The sequence below is a fragment of the Lissotriton helveticus genome, chromosome 7 (assembly GCF_964261635.1).
Source record: "Lissotriton helveticus chromosome 7, aLisHel1.1, whole genome shotgun sequence".
Classification (NCBI taxonomy): Eukaryota; Metazoa; Chordata; class Amphibia; order Caudata; family Salamandridae; genus Lissotriton; species Lissotriton helveticus.
In genome coordinates this window covers 82,770,980-82,791,096 of record NC_136068.1, presented here as the reverse complement: position 1 = coordinate 82,791,096, position 20,117 = coordinate 82,770,980, and the positions used below count along the sequence as shown (strand labels likewise).

General features: G+C 49.3%; 1 protein-coding gene across 7 annotated transcripts in view; it reads left to right on the top strand.

The window, feature by feature from the left end:
• The first annotated feature begins 9,846 nt into the window (after window positions 1–9,846).
• CHD4 (chromodomain helicase DNA binding protein 4) overlaps window positions 9,847–20,117 on the top strand; it is an 81,693-nt gene continuing 71,422 nt past the window's right edge. For all 7 annotated transcript variants that reach the window (XM_078651561.1, XM_078651562.1, XM_078651558.1 and 4 more), the window contains exons 1-2: window positions 9,847–9,928; window positions 12,214–12,415. In XM_078651561.1, the coding sequence (XP_078507687.1) occupies window positions 12,331–12,415 (85 nt within the window). In that variant the 5' untranslated portion in view covers window positions 9,847–9,928; window positions 12,214–12,330. The remainder of the gene's footprint in view (window positions 9,929–12,213; window positions 12,416–20,117) is intronic.

Below are 20,117 nucleotides of genomic sequence, written 5' to 3'. Positions count from 1 at the left end.
CTGGACCCCCGAGTGCCAGGTCGCCTTCGATACCCTGAAGACCGCCATGTGTACCGCCCCTGTGCTCCAAGCCCCCGACTACAGCCGAGAGTTTGTGGTCCAAACCGACGCCTCGGAGCACGGCATTGGGGCGGTCCTATCCCAAGTAAACCCTGAGGGAGTCGACCTTCCCGTTGCCTTCATCAGCCGGCGGCTGCTGGCCAGAGAACAACGATGGAGCACCATCGAGAGGGAAGCCTTCGCCGTCGTGTGGGCCCTAAAGAAGCTCCGGCCCTACCTCTTCGGCACCCACTTCCGGGTCCAGACCGACCACCGGCCCCTGCGGTGGTTGATGCAGATGCGGGGTGAAAACCCGAAACTGTTGCGATGGTCCATCTCCCTCCAAGGGATGGACTTCACTGTGGAGCACCGCCCCGGCAACGACCACGCCAATGCTGACGGCCTGTCCCGATTCTTCCGCCTCGGCGAGGAGAACCCCCAAGAAGATGGGTGACTCTCCCCTGCCTTCAGCTGGGGGGGACGCGTGTTAGACCCGGCCTCATGGCGTGGTCCTACCCCCCCCCGCGTGGTGGGCCCCGAACGACATCGGCCCTCTGCCGAGCCTCGGGCGGCCCTTGCCCGGCCCTGCACGCCCCAATACTGCTGGTCCGGTTACCACCCCGGGCCACCACTACCGGCCTAACTCTATCCTGGGCCATCACGTCACGAACCACGTCCTGGGCACGAGGACTCGCCCGACTCCATCTTGGACCCACCACGTCACGACCACGTGGCCTTGGCCCCGACCAAGGCCCCAGCGAAGCCCCGACATCGAGGCACCTAGATCCACCCAGGTGGTCGAGTGGCCACTCAACAGATCCCAGAGGAGGGAAGTTTCGATGGGCCTCCAGCCGACCCCTGCTGGGTGTCTAGACACCATCATCCCGGCTCCTCTGACCCCCAGGCGCGAGGGTCCGGACATCAAAGGACTTCAGTCCTATATCTGGGCCAGCCCCGGAGTAGGATGGCAGTTGTATCCTGGACTGGAAGCCCTGCTGACGCTGTCGCGGCCGACACCAGAAGAACTATTTTGCCTGTAACCTGAAGAGACCCTGAGAGCCTGCTGGCGCTGCCGCGGCCTACCCTCTCTGAAAACCATCTTGGGAGCCTGCTGGCGCTGCCGCTGCCCACCTTTGCTGATCCATCTTGGGAGCCTGCTGGCGCCGCCGCGGCCCCCCTTTGCTGAACCATCCTGGGAGCCTGCTGGCGCTGCCGCGGCCCACCTTTGCTGAACCATCTCGAGAGCCTGCTGGCGCTGCCGCGGCCCATCTGCGCCGAAACCACCTCGAGGCCTGCTGGCGCTGCCGCGGCCTCCTCTCCGTAAAGACCACCTTTCGAGTCCTGCTGGCGCTGCCGCGGCTCGGCCTCTCGGAACCCCCGGCTCGAGGATTGAGAGCTGTGCGCAGGGTATCCCTTCTTACACCCGTACTGAGACTGTCCCGCTACCCTGTCCCTTCCTTTACGAGACTTTACAGATCCACCGATCTGCCTGTATATATCGCTAAGAACAAGCAACCTTTACTCTTGATAAAGCCTAAGAACTATCTTCTTGTGTGGTGTCCGTTTGTAGTGTTGGGGTTACTCTGCTGTACGATCCTAGGAGAGGGCCCTCACCCAGGAGGCCTCTCGGTAATGCTCGGCTACTTCTCGGCGGAGAGGTGGACCTAGGGGTGGTCAGTCAGACATCTTCTGCCTCCCCCGTGATCGCCTTTCTAACACCATCACTTATGGATCTTGCTAGTAAGGCGAACATACCAACCAGAGACAACCAATCACCACTACAATTTATACAGGGAACATCTGTACTTGTACACTGATAAGCAGTGGTGTGTACCTACAGCATCTAACTTCACAACTCTCTGTCAGGAAAACGGTCTAGGGGAAAAGCAAAATGTTTAAGTGAACTTTAGCCAACAAGGCCAAGTCCAACATAACCCAACATTAAATACTATGACACAGGCAATAAGGCTGGTAGGATATCCGTCACATTTGTGACCCAGTACCTGTCCGTCATACACTAAATCAGGCCTTTAGTGAATTGCACCTGTGCATATTTTATGCCAGTACCTACGCTTGGGTAAAAATCCCAGAAAGAGAAGCTTCTAGCATGGAGGGAGTAAACACTTATCTAGGAATTGTAGTTGGCATGCGAAAGAGTATGATAAACTTGGAGGTACTAAGGCATGCAGAGGATGGAGTTTAAGGGGAGTATCATTTAAGTTATAAGGCAGAAGACTGAAAAACCTCTAGCTATAAATCAGGATGCAATGTGAGGCAGTATAAAGAGCAGAAACAAAGGCTGAAATGTGATTACCTGTGGGCTGGTGAAATAAGTTGTTCCGCATTAGGTTGTTCTGTTTGCCTGTTGATGGCATTGATACTCTGTTCTTTTTTACATAGATGGTGGACATTACTGAACGTGTTTCACTTTGTACTTGTTTTCAATATGGGGTAGAGAATTGTGTGGTATATCTGTACAGTGGGCTATTAGCTATGTCTATTGAGATTCTAAGGAGTGGACAATCAATAGGGTTTACATTGATCATACCATTATTTATATGAGAAACATGCATGGGTGTTGAGTTTCTAGGGGGGGGGTTCTTCATGATATTAGAGGTTGTTAAGGAAGTCTGCTGATTTAACATGTACTTGAACTTAAAGGGTCCTGGAAGAAATCTTTCTGTAGGCAGGAAATAAGAATGTGTTTATTCACTGTTTGATTACATTGGGAATAATCAGGTATTTACTCTACTTCTGAACACTGGGTGATTCTCAGTGACTCTGATGTTTGCAGGTAGGGAGCTATACAGTTTTGCTCCTTGCACAGAGAAAGTTTTGCCGCAAATGATGTTCTTCCGATAAGTAGGACTTATTAAGTGAGATGGCAGGCTGGAATGAAAGATCCTGGGTTGGGAATATTTTGTGATTTTTACTTGAATTAATTTTGGCCCTTTGCCATTAATAGCTCTATGAGTTGTACACAGTAGTTTAAAACAGAAACTTTGTGCTATTGAGAGTGAGTGTTGAGCCTTTCAGGACTGGAGAAATGTGGGGTTGTATGTTTATCTTTAGAAGTAGCCTTGGTGTTGAGTTTTGTATTGTTTGCAGCCGTCTGACTGTTGCTAGTGGAGTGCTGTGGTATCGTCTGTTAGCAAGTTTTGAGAGGATGAGTGATGTTGCTTGTATTGTTGAGGAAATACAAGATGTAGAAAGATGTGTCTTAATGTTTTAATTGTGTAGAAGGCTGATTGGGACAAGACTCTCCACTTATGTATTCATGGAAAGTGTGGAGTTAAAGAAAATTCCAAGATTTTGTTTTGTTTGTGGCAATTTTTGGCAGGAGTCCCAGTTCATCTGGCCAGAAAGTTATAGGCCCATAGTTTTTTTCAGTCACTGCAGGTCAGTATTTCAATGTTAGAAGCATTTAGCTAGAGGTGATTCCATGTCATCAATTATTTTATGTCTTTGAGGCAGGTTTTAAGAGTTGATGTTTCTATGTCCTTAGGGTTTTCCAGTTCAAGTACCTAGGTGTTATGATCGACAAGGGGGGTCATTTCACGAACCAGCTCAAAGCCCTTAAGAAGAAAGGAATGGCAATTGCGAACACGCTAAGACAACTTAAAACAAAACTAACAGGACCAACATTCGCTCCACTTCTTCGTTTTGCGGAAGCAAAAATTCCATCATCAGTTACATATGGCAGCAAAGTTTTGAGAGGCAGGGATGCCTCCCTACTGGACACCACCATGGCAAAAGCATACACAGCAATGTTAAACTTACCGCCTTATACGTCGCCAGCACAGATTCGGCTTGAGCTTGGTCTACCGAAGCAACTCCTCGCAAGGCGAGGATCGTACATCAAGTGCTGGCTTAAAATTAAGAACTCTGCCACAAACACACTGAATCACCAGCTCTGGCAGGAACTGTGCAGCACACCTACATCGCCGACCAAAGCCTACTTGGAGGAATCACTCGCCATAACAGGACTAGCCAACCTATGGGAAACTCCAACAACGCACTTGCACTTTAAACGCATCACAAATAAGATTATTAAGAAACTTTCTTTCATAGAAGACAAAGCTGCTTTTGCACACCGGAGCCACGTATGGATGACTCTATCCAATTATAAATCATTTCGATCACACGCATACTTTAAACTAGGGTATTCAAGGAAGTCTAAAGAAGCCTTTTTAAAGCACAGGCTAGGAATCCTGCCAGCCACACCTCATCTTCCACCATGGCTGAGAAAGAACTATGGGAACTTATGCCGGCTATGCGGAGCTGGAAAGGAGGACATTGAACACATAATATGCTCCTGCGTAAAGCTTAATAAGGAAAGGGTTGGCCTGTTAAAAACTCGATGTAACGAACGAGGCATACGCACCCGGAGACAAGCAGTACTCGCATGCTTCAACCCACTGGATCCACAACTAAATGGGAAGCTTGTTAAGTTCTTATTTTTAGTAGTTTCCAAGCAAAATATGCTTGGGACTGCAACCAGTGTAAAATTCTTTACAGGCTCCCAGCAAAACGACTCTGGACACTCTGTACTTTTGATTTACGAACGTATGCATCAACACTTAAAATCCTTTTAATAGAGCATTGATTGAAAAGTCATTTTTATCAAAATGTTTCTTTTGAATGTAATTTTATAATGTTTCTAATTAATCAAAAACAATACATTTTTGACTTACAGTTCAAGAATTATCTGTATATCATCTGCATATTTGTAGGAGTTTGAAACTGTTGATGGCATTTAGTAATGGTTTTATGTATATGTTAAAGACTTGAGGTGAGGTGATAGATACTTATGGAACTCCTGTTTTAGCTCAGTAAGGATTTGAAGAGGAAAAGTGATGTGTGAATCTGCTATGATCTGTTGGTTAGCAGAGATGAGAAAATCTAAACAAGGGTGATGCCATCTATTCCAGCTTTTTTCTGTCTAAAAAGTAGTTGTGTCATTTTGAACTGTGTCAGAAGCTGCTGAAAGTTCTGGAGTAGTAATGCATCAACACCATTTTGACAACTGTTTTTGCAGCTGTTCCAAATTGCAATTAGGGGAGATTCTGTCTTTCTCCCTGGCACGGCCGGACTGGGAACAGGAACCAGCCATGGCAATTCTGCTTGACCGGCCCAGGTGGGAGGAGGCGGTGGGGGTGGGGGAGATGGGGGCAGTGTGCTACTGAGAAGTATCAAGGACTTCTGCTTTTGTTACAGGGGGCAATATTGCAACACTGCTGCAAAACCGGCCCCCACGGGTCAAAAACCCACCCTTCCGGCCCACCCCGCAAATGCCTGGTGCCCGCTACAGCCAGTCCGGCCCTGCTCCCTGGGAAGAATGCTGTTTGCCAGTCTGAGAGTAGTTCATTTTCTTCTATGAATTCTGAGATCTGGCAAATGGCTGCTCTTCTCATAAGTTTGCTAAGGACATACACATTGGACATTGGGTCCAAGTTGTTCTTCTTAAGTAGTGGGCGTACGTATGCCTTTCTGTTAAAGGATATCCTGAGCTGCTTATGCTCCACTGTTTTAATAGGGAACGTCCTTGTGTACTCAGACTCTTGTGCGCATTATGGATGCGTTTGGGGACCCCGCTCGGCTATACTCCTTTGTGATAGTGCTGTGTGATGTTCTGTGGTACCCAAAGCACCTGTGTGTAAATATTGTCTCCTATGTTGCCATGAAGGTTCCCATACTACTATGTGTATGTGTGTGTGAGAGTTTTGTAGTATGTTCTGTAGGTCCCTATGCTCGTTGGTGTTAGTATTAGAGCAGGGGTACTCATAGTACGGCCCGCGGGCCAGGGGCGGCCCGGCAAGCCTTCCCTGGCGGCCCGCGGACCCCCAAGACATTATTCCTGAGTTTTACGTTTTTTTTTTTTTAAGTGTCTGCAGCAGCGCGAGAGACTCTGCTGCTCTGTGGGGGCTGCCAGGCCGGGCGATCCTGGCAATGGCCAGAGTAAAACTGCAGGGGCCTAAGAAGAGGCGAAATACAAAGGCCTCATTAACATGCAAATGGTCTTTTGAAGACGTGTGAAGTGCTCGGGTGCGGCTGTAAGTGTGTGTGTGCCCCGGCTGGCACACAGGCAGGGTGAGGTGACAGAGGGAGTGGGAGAGAGTGGGAGTGAGTGAGAGGGAGTGAGAGAGAGGGAGTGGGTGAGAGGGAGTGAGTGAGAGGGAGTGAGTGGGAGGGAGGGAGTGGGAGGGAGTGAGTGGGAGGGAGGGAGTGTGTGAGTGAGGGAGTGTGAGTGAGGGAGAGTGAGTGAGTGAGAGTGAGTGAGTGAGTGAGTGAGAGGGAAGGAGGGAGTGAGAGGAAGGGAGTGAGAGGAAGGGAGTGAGTGAGAGAGAGGGAGTGAGAGAGTGCGGGAGAGGGAGTGAGTGAGGGAGAGGGAGTGAGTGAGAGGGAGGGGGTGAGAGAGGAGGTGAGAGGAAGGGAGTGAGAGGGAGGGAGTGTGTGAGTGAGGGAGAGTGAGTGAGTGAGAGGGAAGGAGGGAGTGAGAGGAAGGGAGTGAGTGAGAGAGAGGGAGTGAGTGAGAGAGAGTGGGTGAGAGAGCGGGAGTGAGTGAGAGGGAGGGAGGGAGTGAGTGAGGGGGTGAGTGAGTGAGGGAGTGAGTGGGAGGGAGGGAGGGAGTGAGTGGGAGGGAGGGAGTGAGTGAGAGGGAGGGAGTGAGAGGGAGGGAGGGAGTGAGAGGGAGTGAGTGAGTGAGTGAGAGGGAGGGAGTGAGTGAGTGAGAGGGAGTGAGTGAGTGAGAGGGAGTGAGTGAGTGAGTGAGAGGGAGTGAGAGGGAGGGAGTGAGTGAGAGGGAGTGAGGGAGTGAGTGAGAGGGAGTGAGTGAGAGGGAGTGAGTGAGTGAGAGGGAGTGAGTGAGTGAGAGGGAGTGAGAGAGAGGGAGTGAGTGAGAGGGAGGGAGTGAGAGGGAGTGAGTGAGAGGGAGTGAGTGAGAGGGAGTGAGAGGGAGTGAGTGAGAGGGAGTGAGTGAGTGAGAGGGAGTGAGTGAGTGAGTGAGAGGGAGTGCGAGGGAGTGAGTGAGAGGGAGTGAGAGGGAGTGAGTGAGTGAGAGGGAGTGAGTGAGAGGGAGTGAGTGACTGAGAGGGAGTGAGTGACTGAGAGGGAGGGAGTGATTGAGTGAGAGGGAGTGAGTGAGTGAGTGAGAGGGAGGGAGTGAGTGAGTGAGAGGGAGTGAGTGAGTGAGTGAGAGGGAGTGAGTGAGTGAGAGGGAGTCAGAGGGAGTGAGTGAGTGAGAGGGAGTGAGTGAGAGGGAGTGAGTGACTGAGAGGGAGTGAGTGACTGAGAGGGAGGGAGTGATTGAGTGAGAGGGAGTGAGTGAGTGAGTGAGAGGGAGGGAGTGAGTGAGTGAGAGGGAGTGAGTGAGTGAGTGAGAGGGAGTGAGTGAGTGAGAGGGAGTCAGAGGGAGTGAGTGAGTGAGAGGGAGTGAGTGAGAGGGAGTGAGTGAGAGGGAGTGAGTGGGAGGGAGTGAGTGGGAGGGAGTGAGTGGGAGGGAGTGAGTGGGAGGGAGTGAGAGGGAGGGAGTGAGAGAGGGGGTGAGAGAGGGAGTGAGAGGGAGTGAGAGGGAGTGAGAGGGAGTGAGTGAGTAAGTGGGAGTTAGAGGGTGTGAAACGGAGTGAGTGAGTGAGAGGGAGTGAGAGGGAGTAAGTGAGTGAGTGAGAGGGAGTAAGTGAGTGAGAGGGAGTGCGTGAGAGTGAGAGGGAGTGAGTGAGAGGGAGTGAGTGAGTCGGAGAGGGAGTGAGTGGGAGACGGAGGGAGAGGGAGTGAGACTGAGACAGGGAGGGAAAGGGAGGGATAGGGAGGGAGACGGAGAGGGAGGGAAAGGGAAGGAAAGGGAGGGAAAGGGAAGGAGAGGGAGGGAAAGGGAAGGAGAGGGAGGGAAAGGGAAGGAGAGGGAGGGAAATGGAGGGAGACTGATAGGGAGGGAAAGGGAGGGAGACTGATAGGAAGGGAAAGGGAGGGAGACGGCGAGGGAGGGAAAGGGAGGGAGACTGAGAGGGAGGGAAAGGGAGGGAAAGGGAGGGAAAGGGAGGGAGACTGATGTGAATGACATGGAGGGAACGGGAGGGAAATGGAGGGAGAGGGAGGGAAAGGGAGGGAAATGGAGGGAGACTGACAGGGAGGGAAAGAGAGGGAGACTGATAGGGAGGGAAAGGGAGGGAGACTGATGGGGAGTGAGATGGAGGGAAATGGAGGGAAAGGGAGGGAAATGGAGGGAGACGGAGGGAAAGGGAGGGAGACGGAGAGGGAGTGAGAGGGAGGGATAGGGAGGGAGACGGAGAGGGAGTGAAAGAGAGAGATACGGAGAAGAAGTGAGAGGGAGGGAGAGGGAGGGAAAGGGAGGAGACGGAGAGGGAGTGAGAGGGATTGAGAGGGAGGGAAAGGGAGGAGACGGAGAGGGAGGGAGGGAAAGGGAGGGAGACTGATAGGGAGGGAGAGGGAGGGAAAGGAAGGGAAATGGAGGGAGAGGGAGTGAAAGGGAGTGAAAGGGAGTGAGACGGAGAGTGAGTGAGATGGAGGGAAAGGGAGGGAGACGGAGAGAGAGAGGGAGGGAAAGGGAGGGAGACGGAGAGGGAGGGAGAGAGAGAGAGAGGGAAAGGGAGGGAGACAGAGAGGGAGAGAGAGAGGGAGGGAGTGAGAGAGAGGGAGTGAGATAGAAGGAGTGAGACAATCAGAGTGAGACAGAGGAGGGAGAGCTAGGGAGAGAGTTAGAGAGAGGGAGGGAGACTGAGAGAGAAAGAGAGAGATGTGTGTATGCTGGGACGGCTCAGTGGACGAAGGCGATCAACCTCATGGTCAGTTTTATGTTGTTGCTCTAGCCCCGCCCCCTCCCCCACTGACCCCGCCCCCCACCGATGCGGCCCTCGGACACAAACCAAACTGTAAATTTGGCCCCCGAGAGAAAGTTTGTGAGTACCCATGTATTAGAGGATGTCAAGAGTGGCTGTAGGCTCCTGTGTGTTAGTGGTACAGGATTCCTTGGAGTACCCAAGTTTGTGCCCAGTGTTGCCTGGGTACCCAGCCTCTGGAGTGTGAATATGATGGGAATCCCTTACATTCCTGTGCTGCTGCATGTGAGCATCATATGATGTCCAGGGGATCCCAGCTCCATTCTCTCTTGTGACTGTGAGCATTATAAGTTGTTCGTGCTTCTAATGCACACCTAACCTATGGTTCTATAGCACTGCAAACAAATGTAAAATGCATAAATTAGAGATATACCTTGCCCTGTGAAGTCCCATGCTTTAATGTGTGGTACCCCAGACTTTTCTTGTATTGGTATGGGTAGTACATAATACTTTATTTTTAATGTGGGATGCCCGGGGTGACCCTTCTTCCTTGGCTCCTTCATCTTTCTGTGTGCGAGCCTGAGGTTCCCATGCTCCTGTATGAATATAATAGGATGTCCTGGGGCTCGCCTTGTCTGTGAGTATTATGGGATGTCCTGGGGTGCCCACGCTCATGTGTGTGTTGAATATTATGGGATGCCGAGAGGGTGGAGTAGTCTTTTCTTCAGCCCACACCCCAGCCGGCTGCTGTGTTATAGTATTATGGGATGTCCTGGAGTGCATGAGTATTATGGGATGCCCGAGGCTGACCCTTCTGACCCCTCCCCCCTCCTGGTGTTTGAATATTATGGGATGCCCGGAGCCGGTGTGGTGGGGGGGAGTATTATGGGATGCCCCGGGTGGTGGTGGTGACTATTATGGGATGTCCGGCTGAGAGCGCGCGCTCTGTGCAGGGAGGGGGCGGTCTCCAGGGTGACGGGCGGCGGTTGCCGTGGTTACAGAGGGGGGGGAGGGGCATAGTGGGGGGGTCAGGGAGGAAGAGGAGGAGGAAGATCAGCCGGCGAGGAGCAGAGGAGGGAGCGGGACACGGAGAGGTGAGTGGGGGGGACCGCACCGGGGTGGACGGCGAGGGGGGGTGCCGGGCGCGAGCGGCCACGCCGGGGTCACGAGAGGTGAGACCGCTTCCGGGGGTACCGGTGGCGGGGAGACCCTGGCGCGAGGCCCCGGGGGCTGAGGTGGATGAGGCCCCGGGGGCTGAGGTGGATGAGGCCCCGGGATGAGAGGGGGGGAGGTGACAGAAGTGAGGCCTGGGACAATGGAGGGGGCAGGACAGACTCCCGCGGGACCCTGACAGACCCGGGAGTGGGGGGGACTGGGACTAGAACTGAGGGGTACAGAGGGGGGTAAGTACCCCCTGGGGTTCCCCGAGGTGCCCCGGCCGCCGCGAGGACTCGAGGCCGGGGGGTCAGCGGTGACCGAGGGCAGGGCTGAGGTGACATGAGGCGCACCTGTCAGCAGATCCGGGGGGACAAAATGGCGGCCGCGGGGGTGTGAGTGTGTGGGGGGGAGCCCCGGCAGGGGAGGGGTGGTGACGGGCCTCAGTCACTGGGGGTAGGCCACCCTTCCTGCCCCCTTCAGAGGACCATGCCTCCTCTCCAGCTACACGGAAGGCTTGCCAAGAGAGCCCCCCCCACCCCAAACCGCCTCCACACAGTGAGCTGCTGGGCGCCCCCTGCAGGGCCAGTGCCGCACTGACGTGTCCAACCCCCCCAGGAGAGGCCCGAGAACAAAGAACCCCCTCACAAGCAAACACACCTCCCATCAAGAGGAGCACCCCCGGCAGGATAACGAAATATTAATCACAGGATCCTTTCACAATACCCCCCCCTTACAGGAACCCACTCCTAGGTAACTACCCCCAAACTGTCTTTGTCATGTAACTACCCCCCCCCCCCCTCCAAACTGTCTTTGTCATATAGCTGCCTTATACTCCCAACGTGCATCTTTCTACAGAGAGTGACACCCCAAAGCCAACCCAAAGGGAGCCGCTCTGTCACAGGGCGTCCCAACACCCAAATCCTCTAAATCAGTAAAAAAAAAACCTTTAAGGAAAGGTGTCTGCTCCGTTCCGTAGTCTTACAAACCAATCTGAGTACCCCACAGAAGTAAACCATGTATTAAATAGTTCATGTATAAGTGCCTCGCAGGAACCTCTCAATTCTGATGTCTGGGGTTTTTGAGTTTTATTGAATAGTATCACCAAAAGTCCTCTCTAAGAAGTATTTCCGTATTCCCCCCAGCCAGGCGACAAAAAAAACTAGATGCCTCCCCCAAAATCATGTGGGAAGCAGATGTTAAGCACCAGCCCTTATTGGGAAAGGCCATACCGCTCCTCCCCACACACACACTGTATCTACACTAGAATGGAAAGTGGGCGGAATTTGCATAATCGCGTTACGCAAATCTCTGCAAAACGGTAAAAAAATCTCACCAAACTTTCGGAATTGCATGTTCACGGTGCTTTTTTACTGTTTGCAATCGCTGTGTGCGTGCTCTGGAGGCAATATCTTGCAAACACGCATTTTGAGAATGGGAACAAGCAAAACATTTAGCGAAGTTGCGGAACGCAGAATTTTGGGCAATTTCGCGTTCTCCGCTGAACGTGAAATTAGGCAAATTCCACAAGCGGAACGGAATTTACCGCCCAGGCCTAATATTGACTCCTCCTTCACAACCTATTCACTTCTACCACTGAGGCTTCTGACTCGCCACATTGGAGACTCCCTACTTCGCACAATGGGCAGCAGTGATACTACCAAAAATGTTCTCCATAGTCTATGGCTAAATGCTTTCTTTTGGGGCATAGCCAAAGCACTTTATTCCCCCATCATCTCCCTTTTCAGTTGTCTGACTTCACTGACCTTCAGCCAACAATGGACTTTTAAGGCCATGTGAGAAACCCATGCAGGTCTCCCAGCCATTTTAACGATTACAGTAATCTATCACAAAGAAGGGCCCCTTCATGTCACTTATACCACCCAAGTATACTACTCCTGAGATTTTAGTTCCCTCTAGAGATCCCATGCAAGCTAACACTGAAATTGCCCTATGGCCAGCAATCATTGTCTATTAGAGTGACAAGTTAATACAGTCTCATGAGGCCACTCCCAGTCAACATTTAGCGATGACAGCCACCTCACCCAAGGCCCAGGTCGGCAATCTGTACCACCTATTTGAGATGGCAACATCCTTTCAGTTTGACTTAACTGATGCCATCCGGCTCCTTTGGTAGCTGGCGGCTTAGTCAGTATCAGGTGTGTTCTGTTGTATTTATTTTTCTTAAGTTGAACTTTTCCTAACTGTTCGACCCTTCTTTCAGCCTGGCATCAAGTCGCCCCTCAGGAGAAGGAACCCTTGCTCGCCGTGCAATCTCATCAGATCTTGAGTAGGGCTGCAAACATTACAGACAGTAGACGTGGATTCATCTTGGAGAAATATGGCATCCCCGCTGTCCACAGGCTCCGGCAGTGAGGAAGAAGAAATGGACCTGCTCATGACGCACAGTGTGCCTCCACTCCCAGGTGAGAGGCAGTGTGTTCAAACTGTCCGTTTCAAGGGGTGTTTGTGGCCAGTTTCAGGGTCCACCATTACATCAGACTTGTGACGTAGTTGGGGTCTGAGGGGTGTTTGATGCTAGATGGGCATTATATCTGTGGCCCAAAGGCGGTTGGGCATGATGATTTATTCAGAGGTCTGCTGATCTTCTACATTACCCTACTTGGCTCGTTTAAAGGATTCCAGTTTGATTGTAAATGGAGTGGTTTCAGACTCTGGGCCCAGTTGGCTTTCATTGGGTGTCAAGTGTCTAGCTCCCTTTGCCAATTCAATATTGGGTCGGTAAATTACAATGTGACCGGGCAGGGTCTTTTTGCATGGTTCTGTAGAGGAATGTCCAGCACAGTTGGCTTGCTCACGGGGTTCTGGAATACCTGGCTGTTTTAAAGGGGCTGTAAAGGGTTCTGCTACGTGTTGCAATGTTCTGTGTTGGTTTATTGAATATGTGTGTAGTATATTGCATGTCTATAGTGCAAACCTAGTCAAAAGGCAGCATGCCTGTTGTATCTGGTCAAAGACGAGCATAAACATGGGTTACCCATGCTGGGTTGTTGAAGGGTAATGCATTGTCATTTAGTATTCTTCAAAAAGATTTAGTCTTCAACTCCTTCCTAAATTGGAGCAACATTGGGGTGACCTGATGTTGTTTTAGATACTGGGTGCATAGATGGAAAAGGCCAGCTGTCTTGTTTTTACTTTTTCACACTTCTTAGTCTGCAATCATATGGTCCCCTGGCTCCGGGTGCGCTGAGAACCATCATAGATGGTGATTTTTTGGGGGAGGTAAGTGGGGTGCTGGTCGTGATGACTTTGAAAATTGAACATCTAGTTTTTATGATCCGGAGAGACTGTAATTGAAGGCATTAAAGTTCCATCGGCATAAGTGATGTGATCATAGTCCAGGCCTAGGTGAGACCTACTGTAGAGTTATAGGATACCCCTAAGGGGTGCCCTGCCAGGCGGGGAATCTGGGAGGCCACGGAATAAGACATTACGACCATCTAGGTGTGAAAATACTTGGGCTTGAACAGCAGTTCTGAAGTTGCTTTCCCAAATAAACTGTTTCTCTTTCCTTTAGAAGAGAGTGCTGGTACTAGGCCACCTTCAATGTTGATTTTTTTTTTGTTAGGCATAATGTTCCTTGCGGGGAGTTTGGTGTTAAGGGAAAATCCAAGTGACATGGCTTTTAGTGAATGTTGAGTGTCAAAGCCACCACGGTTTATGTATTGATCCAGGTTTGAAGTGTTTCTTTGTTTTTGTTCTGGATGCAAGTAGTGTTTGTGGCATTAGATATCTAAAGAAGATGGCTGTCTTGTAGAGTTATGTAATTGGGATATTGGTGAATCTTGATGCTGTTATCTGTGACTAAAGTATCAACCCGCTCCATGTAAAGGTTGAAGATGGCAGTAAGTGTGGAACCCTGGGAGACTTTGTAAGTGATGTGGATCCTTTTTTGACATGGAGGTGCTCATGTCAACAAACTAGTAGTGTTGGTTGGAAAGGTAAGGGGAGAATCCATGAAAGACGTTGCTGGTGTGTTTATTTCGAGACTCCAGGGTGGGTGGGATGGTCTACTATGTCAAATACATGGATCCAGGTTAGCTGGCTCATAAGATTCTGGGGGACCCTACAGGCCTAGCAGGCTGATCCGTATGCTGGTGTCAAGAATATTGTGCCTTCAGTTGGTTCATGGTTGCTGAAAGAGGCATTGTGCAATGTTGGCTGGTTCTTAGGTTACCGAGTGTGGTGGTGTTTAATTGGCTTATATGTTTGGTTCTACTAATTTGTTCAAGGTGTGCTGGACATGGGTCTTATTCACATCTAGTATGTGCCATTTCTACTTGTGTTAATTTCTGAGTTATGTCGATTTCACAAGTATTTTATCAGCGCTGAAGATGGATTTTTGTCAATGTGTTGCCTGCGAGGTACTCCAGAAAACTTGGTAATGGGGCTGTCTAAATGCAGATGTTGGCATTCAGACTTGAGCACAATGGTAGTCTGTTCATCCCCTTCATAGGGTGAGTAGTCTATTTTGTTGACGCTACTGTTACTTCCTGGAGTATGTTTGGTTGTGTCTAGACTTGCGAGATGATTGGAGTGTAGGTCTACAATTGCCAGACATTAGGGAGAGTGACTGTTATGGGCAGTGTGTTTACACTTGTAAGCAGTAGGGTAATTTTGATTACTATTCTGGGTGTGTGCTTTAAGTATTTTTGACATTGATATGTGACTTGGTTGTTAACACAGAGGGGTAATTATGGTTGCCTTGTGATTCCACTTAAGGTTTATCACCTCTTTTCCTATACTTTAATCTTCTATCTATACTTCTATACTACTATTATAAAGAGAGAGCTGAAACCTTTGAGGCGGGTAAACTCAAGCAGTACAGCACCAATCACAACACCCAATACAGCATTGGAAAGGGGAGATGCAGCAGATGGACATAGGCTATACAGCTGGGCACCATATACATTACAAAGGTCAAAGAACCGTAGGGGTAAAGTAGTCCCTTGTGGGCGTGTCAAAGTACACTTGGGCGTCGGCGTGTCAAACTAACTACACTACACGTGCAGCATTCAGAGAGGGGTGTGGGGCATGGCACAACAGCACTACATTATTAGTTTGTGGGCGTGCAGCATTGACAGGCACAACAGCGTTGTCAGAGGGGCGTGCCAAGAGCGTTGTCAGAGGGGCGTTACACTCATGAAACACAAAATGGCAGCGTACTTCAGTAGCGCTCCTTTAATGTGCGCGGCCATTCATGATCCACCTTCTCGTCTGACACGTACCTGTAGAAACACAAAGCTGCGAAGCATTTCACATTCAGGCAACATTAATCACAGATACTGCGGCGCAACCTTTGTGGCCGTGAAACTTTTCATAGGGGCCGGCACCAAAATGAACATAAAAAGGGGCGCTCCTTTCGTCGGCAATGTGCGTTCTCAGTACGCGACGTCACCCTTCTGGGGGGCGCCTTTCGTCAGCGCACGCGTTCACGGCGCACTAACGGCTCCAGCGGACATTCAAGGCAGGCAGTGTAGAAAACAATGTAAGCAACTTCATTCTACCCCTCCTTGCCCCCCAATTTCCTGGACTCCAATCATCCTAACTCTCTTACTAAAAATTATGCCGCTTGGCTTAACTTCCAGCCAGTCACGGAAAGAGACGTCTTTAACATCATTTCCAAACTCAAGCCTTCCTCCCACACCAAAGACCCTCTTCCATCCAAACTTGTCCAAAACCTCAAACATATATCATCACCCCTACCTGGACCTCTATTATCAACAGCTCCCTTGCCACCGGTTGTGTCCCCGACTCATTGCAACTAGGCCAAATCACCCCCATTATCAAAAATCCTTTGGCAGACCCAAACAACCTCAATAACCTTCGTCCCATCTCCAACCTTCCCCTTCTTTCTAAAGCCCTGGAAAAATGTGTTCTTCTCCAACTAGAGAGACACATTGAACACTTTAACTTACTAGACCCCTTCCAATCTGGCTTTAGGAAAGGATGCAGCACCTAAACCGCCATGCTAAACATTGCTGATGACATCCACCACTCACTCGACAATGGTGAATCTAGCCTTCTGATCCTCCTTGATCTCTCTGCAGCGTTTGATACTGTTAACCACTCTACTCTACTCAATGTTCTTAGAGATCGATTCGGCCTAAATGGTATGACACACAAATGGTTCGTCTCATACCTACAACACCGTTCTCAACAAATCAAAATCCAAAATTGCCTATCTAACCCTACCTCCATCTCCTTAGGAGTTCCGCAAGGATCCATCCTCTCTCCCTCTCTCTTTAACCTTTTCATGGAACCCCTCACACTCATTCTAAACAAGCCGGGATCAACTACCATCTCTGCCGATGACACCCAACTCTATTATAAGATTAAAACCCATGCTGACATCCTTCACCTCAACAACACTCAAGATTCAAGCCTGGTTCCACACTAACCACCTCAAACTCAACCCTAAAAAAACTGAAATAATTCTTTTTTCCCCTAAAAACAACCAGCTCCCTATTCAGAATTGGATCTCTGACCTTCATGCCCTCAACTGCTCCTTATCTTTGTCCTCCTCAGTCAAATAACTAGGTATCTCACTTGACGACCTCCTAACCCTCAAGACACACATCAATAATTCTGCCAAAGGAGCCCTCTTCACTCTCCGCCACGTTAAGAAAATCACGCCCTTCATCCCTATCGATGATTTCAAACTAGCAGTCCAATCCCTTGTTCTTTCTCGCATCTACTATGGCAATGCCATTCTCACCGGAATTCCCAAGATCCACCTCGCACCGCTTAAATCTGTGCTGTACCTTGCAGCTAGGCTTACCTCTGACTGCAAGCGATTCGACCACATCTCCCCTACCCTTAAAATCCTTAAATGGCTCCCCATTGAAGGTAGATCCACGCACAAAACAGCCTGCATTACACACAAAATTCTCCATGAGAATACACCGACCTACCTCGCTAACAAACTCACAAAAGCCGGTTGCTCCAGTTCCTTGAGAAGCACAAACACCTTCCTTCTTATCCCCCCCCCTTCAAAAAAAGAAAACCACCCAGTCTCGGTCCTTTTCCGGCAACGCTCCATGCATTTGGAATGCCCTTCCAACTGACCTTCGTTGCAACCCTTCCTACCCTTGTTTCAAAAAAGAACTCTAACTACATCTCCTCAATAAATATTGGAGACCATAATCCTTATCTGCTATCTTCCACTGGCCACTTCTGTCCGACCTCAGATACATCTGCCTCCCTTCTTTTCAGCCTTACTTCGCCCTTCCTCCTCGTCACTTCCACCTTCACTCCTCCCTGCACCCCCCCCCTTCCCTTGTCCTCCGTCTGCCCTCATTTCTGCCCCTCCTGCTCTCGTCCTCACAACCCCAATTCTGACCACCAACCTCCCTATCCTCCTCTGCAATTTTCAATGTATGCCTGGTTATTTTTGATTATCACATCTCCCACTTTTCGGTGTTCTTATTTCCCATATTTATCATTTTGAAATATGTCTGGCGGAGACTTATATGTTGTTTTATACTCATTTATGCTATGTATGACCCATGTCTTACTGACCTTCTTGTCTCAAAAATGTAAAGCGCTCTGATACCCCTGGGTCCAGCCAGCGCTATATAAAACCTATAAACAAATAAATTATTGCAATTTAGTTCGGGGCGCAGACGGGGCCTCAAACCTGCCCTCGCAAACACAGGGGCACGCCGGGCAATGTCAGCCTACACACAATAACGTCAATAACCAACACACTCCACAGATAATGAACGGAAGGACTCGCATATGAACAACGCTGTTACTAACAGTGCATGCACAACCGGACTAAGATGTTACTAAAACATTAAAACATCACCTTTTGCTATAGGCAGATGTGAAACAACACGTGGAAGAATTACTCTTGCATTTTGGCATACTTGCCTCATACTGCATAACACACAATTACAACATATATTTAAAAACGCACAACATCAGAGCACATTTAATATTACAAACATTACACGCATAACCGTTCATACCCGGACAACGTCGGGACGGGCTGCTAGTTGTAAATAAAGCTTTCCTTACAAATGTAAAGTTTTCACATTGTGAGTTTTTTTTTTTATTAACTGTACAATAAACAAACCTAAACTTAAGGTTTATCAAGTAAGTTAGGAATTGTTAGTCTGGTTACTTATTTTTGTGTGAATTTAGTTTTCTATTGAGAGTGCAGTTGTTAGGTTAACTCCTTCGCTGCGCACGTCGCCCAACGGCCCTCGCGGTCACTCCCTCAGTAGTACTGCGCATATCTGTTGGCCGACGCAGCCCGTCCACTCGTTTAAACCGATGTGCTGCGGTTAAGCAGGTCCAAATGCAAACAAAGTCTGTTCATCTCTCAAATTTTCAAAGCTCACTCAAACTTAGTCTTCATCCCTGGTTGAAACGATACCTGGCTTCACCTGCTAGGGGACTGGAAGCTATTTATTTAGATTTTGTAGGACGCACAGCTACCCCGAAGAGTTTCCCAGCGCCGAGTAGGTCATATCTGCTCTGCTTTTGGGAGGAGTTAAGGGACATCTCTCCAGGCCTGCTAACCCCGTTACGGCGTGCCCCCGCGAAATAAATGTTGGCATCCATCTCTTCAAAAATTTGTAGTTCATAAATACCAAGTATGATGAATCGACTTTTTTGAGGGAGATATACGGGGGTATGCAGGACTACTATTTTGGATAGAACAATTCCTACTCTGTTTTTGTTCCACTTAGGATTTGAGGAGCGATGGGAATTATAATATGGGCAGGTACAACACCGCCAATGGTGTTTATTCGTCTTGTTTTAGGGGAGTATGTGAGATGTTTTGATCTTCCGATCGGGTGTGTTTAGGGTGAGGACCCCATTTTCTGTCTGTGCATTGGAAGTGAGCCGTTAATGTTCTGAAATAAGTTCTCTGCTAGCATCTGTGATAACTTAGTGCTCTCTAGTAGCATTTCACTGAAGAAGGTGCCCATCGCCAATTGGCTTTATCAGGCAGTTATTACATTTTTTGCTTTTGTTCCCGTTTTCCTGCCTGTTAGTGTTCTGCCCAGGGGCCTTCTCTAGTTTTTTGATTAAGGTCTCATTCTAGTCAGGCATGCACTATCCTAGTGGACCAAACCAAAGAAAATTTGCAGTTGTACCGGTTAAAGAACTGCCAAGTGTAACCCACGAAGAGAAAGTAGAATTGGTGGGCTCACCAATTAGGCCAGCTGGAAACCTGTTTCTTGCGTGTACATTTTTCTCTGGGGTGTGCATGTCCCGTTGGCCTACAAAACCTGAACAATTCCTACTAGCGATATTTCTCTGGTACATGCAAAACCTGCGGTCCTTTTCCTTGGCCAGAAGAAATTGCTACAGTGAAGATTGCTATTTGTGAATTATTTCCACCTTTTTGTCCTATAGGGATTGGTGAGGTTCATTTGAAGCTAGATAGATTGTGTAGGAATTGGGTGGGTGACTTGCAGGAAGCTCTTGCCAGACCCAGGGTTGTGGATTAACAGGCCTCTCCTGAGCACTGTCAAGCATCCGGCTCTCTTCATATCCAATGTCAAGCTCTGATATGGCAGGGAGTCTTGGCTGTCCCCAAAGGAAAGCTGGAAGTTGCCTTGCCACACCAGTGAACTGGAGTCACTTAATAAAGTTGAGCATTATATGTTAAGGCTATTAGACTTCTATTGACTATCGGGTAAGAATCAGCAGATGCCATGAATGTTGGGTGTATGTTATGTGAATCTATCTATTTAAACTATCCTTAGTGCCACACATCTGCTCTACACCATGAGGGTTATGCTTTCTAGCAGATGGTTCTGCCTACACTACAAAAGCTGAGGTGGGAAATTGCGCCCACTGACGAGGTAGATGAGTTAATGTTACACTCGTCTGGATCAGATTTGCTGTTCTGCATAATTGGAGCTAGGCAGTCCTGGGTTGGAGTTTGATTTTCATCAACATGATCATGGTGTGTTATTTTCGTGCATTCCTTGAGTTGTAGATTTGGCTTTTTCTCTTCTGGACTGTTTCAGTGGGTACTGCTGCTTGGCTAAGTAACCATGGACTTGTCTTTAGATATATGGGGTCCCTTGGATAAAGTTTGAGGATAAGTCGGAAGTGTTGCTGTTTCTTGGTTGTTAGATCTTT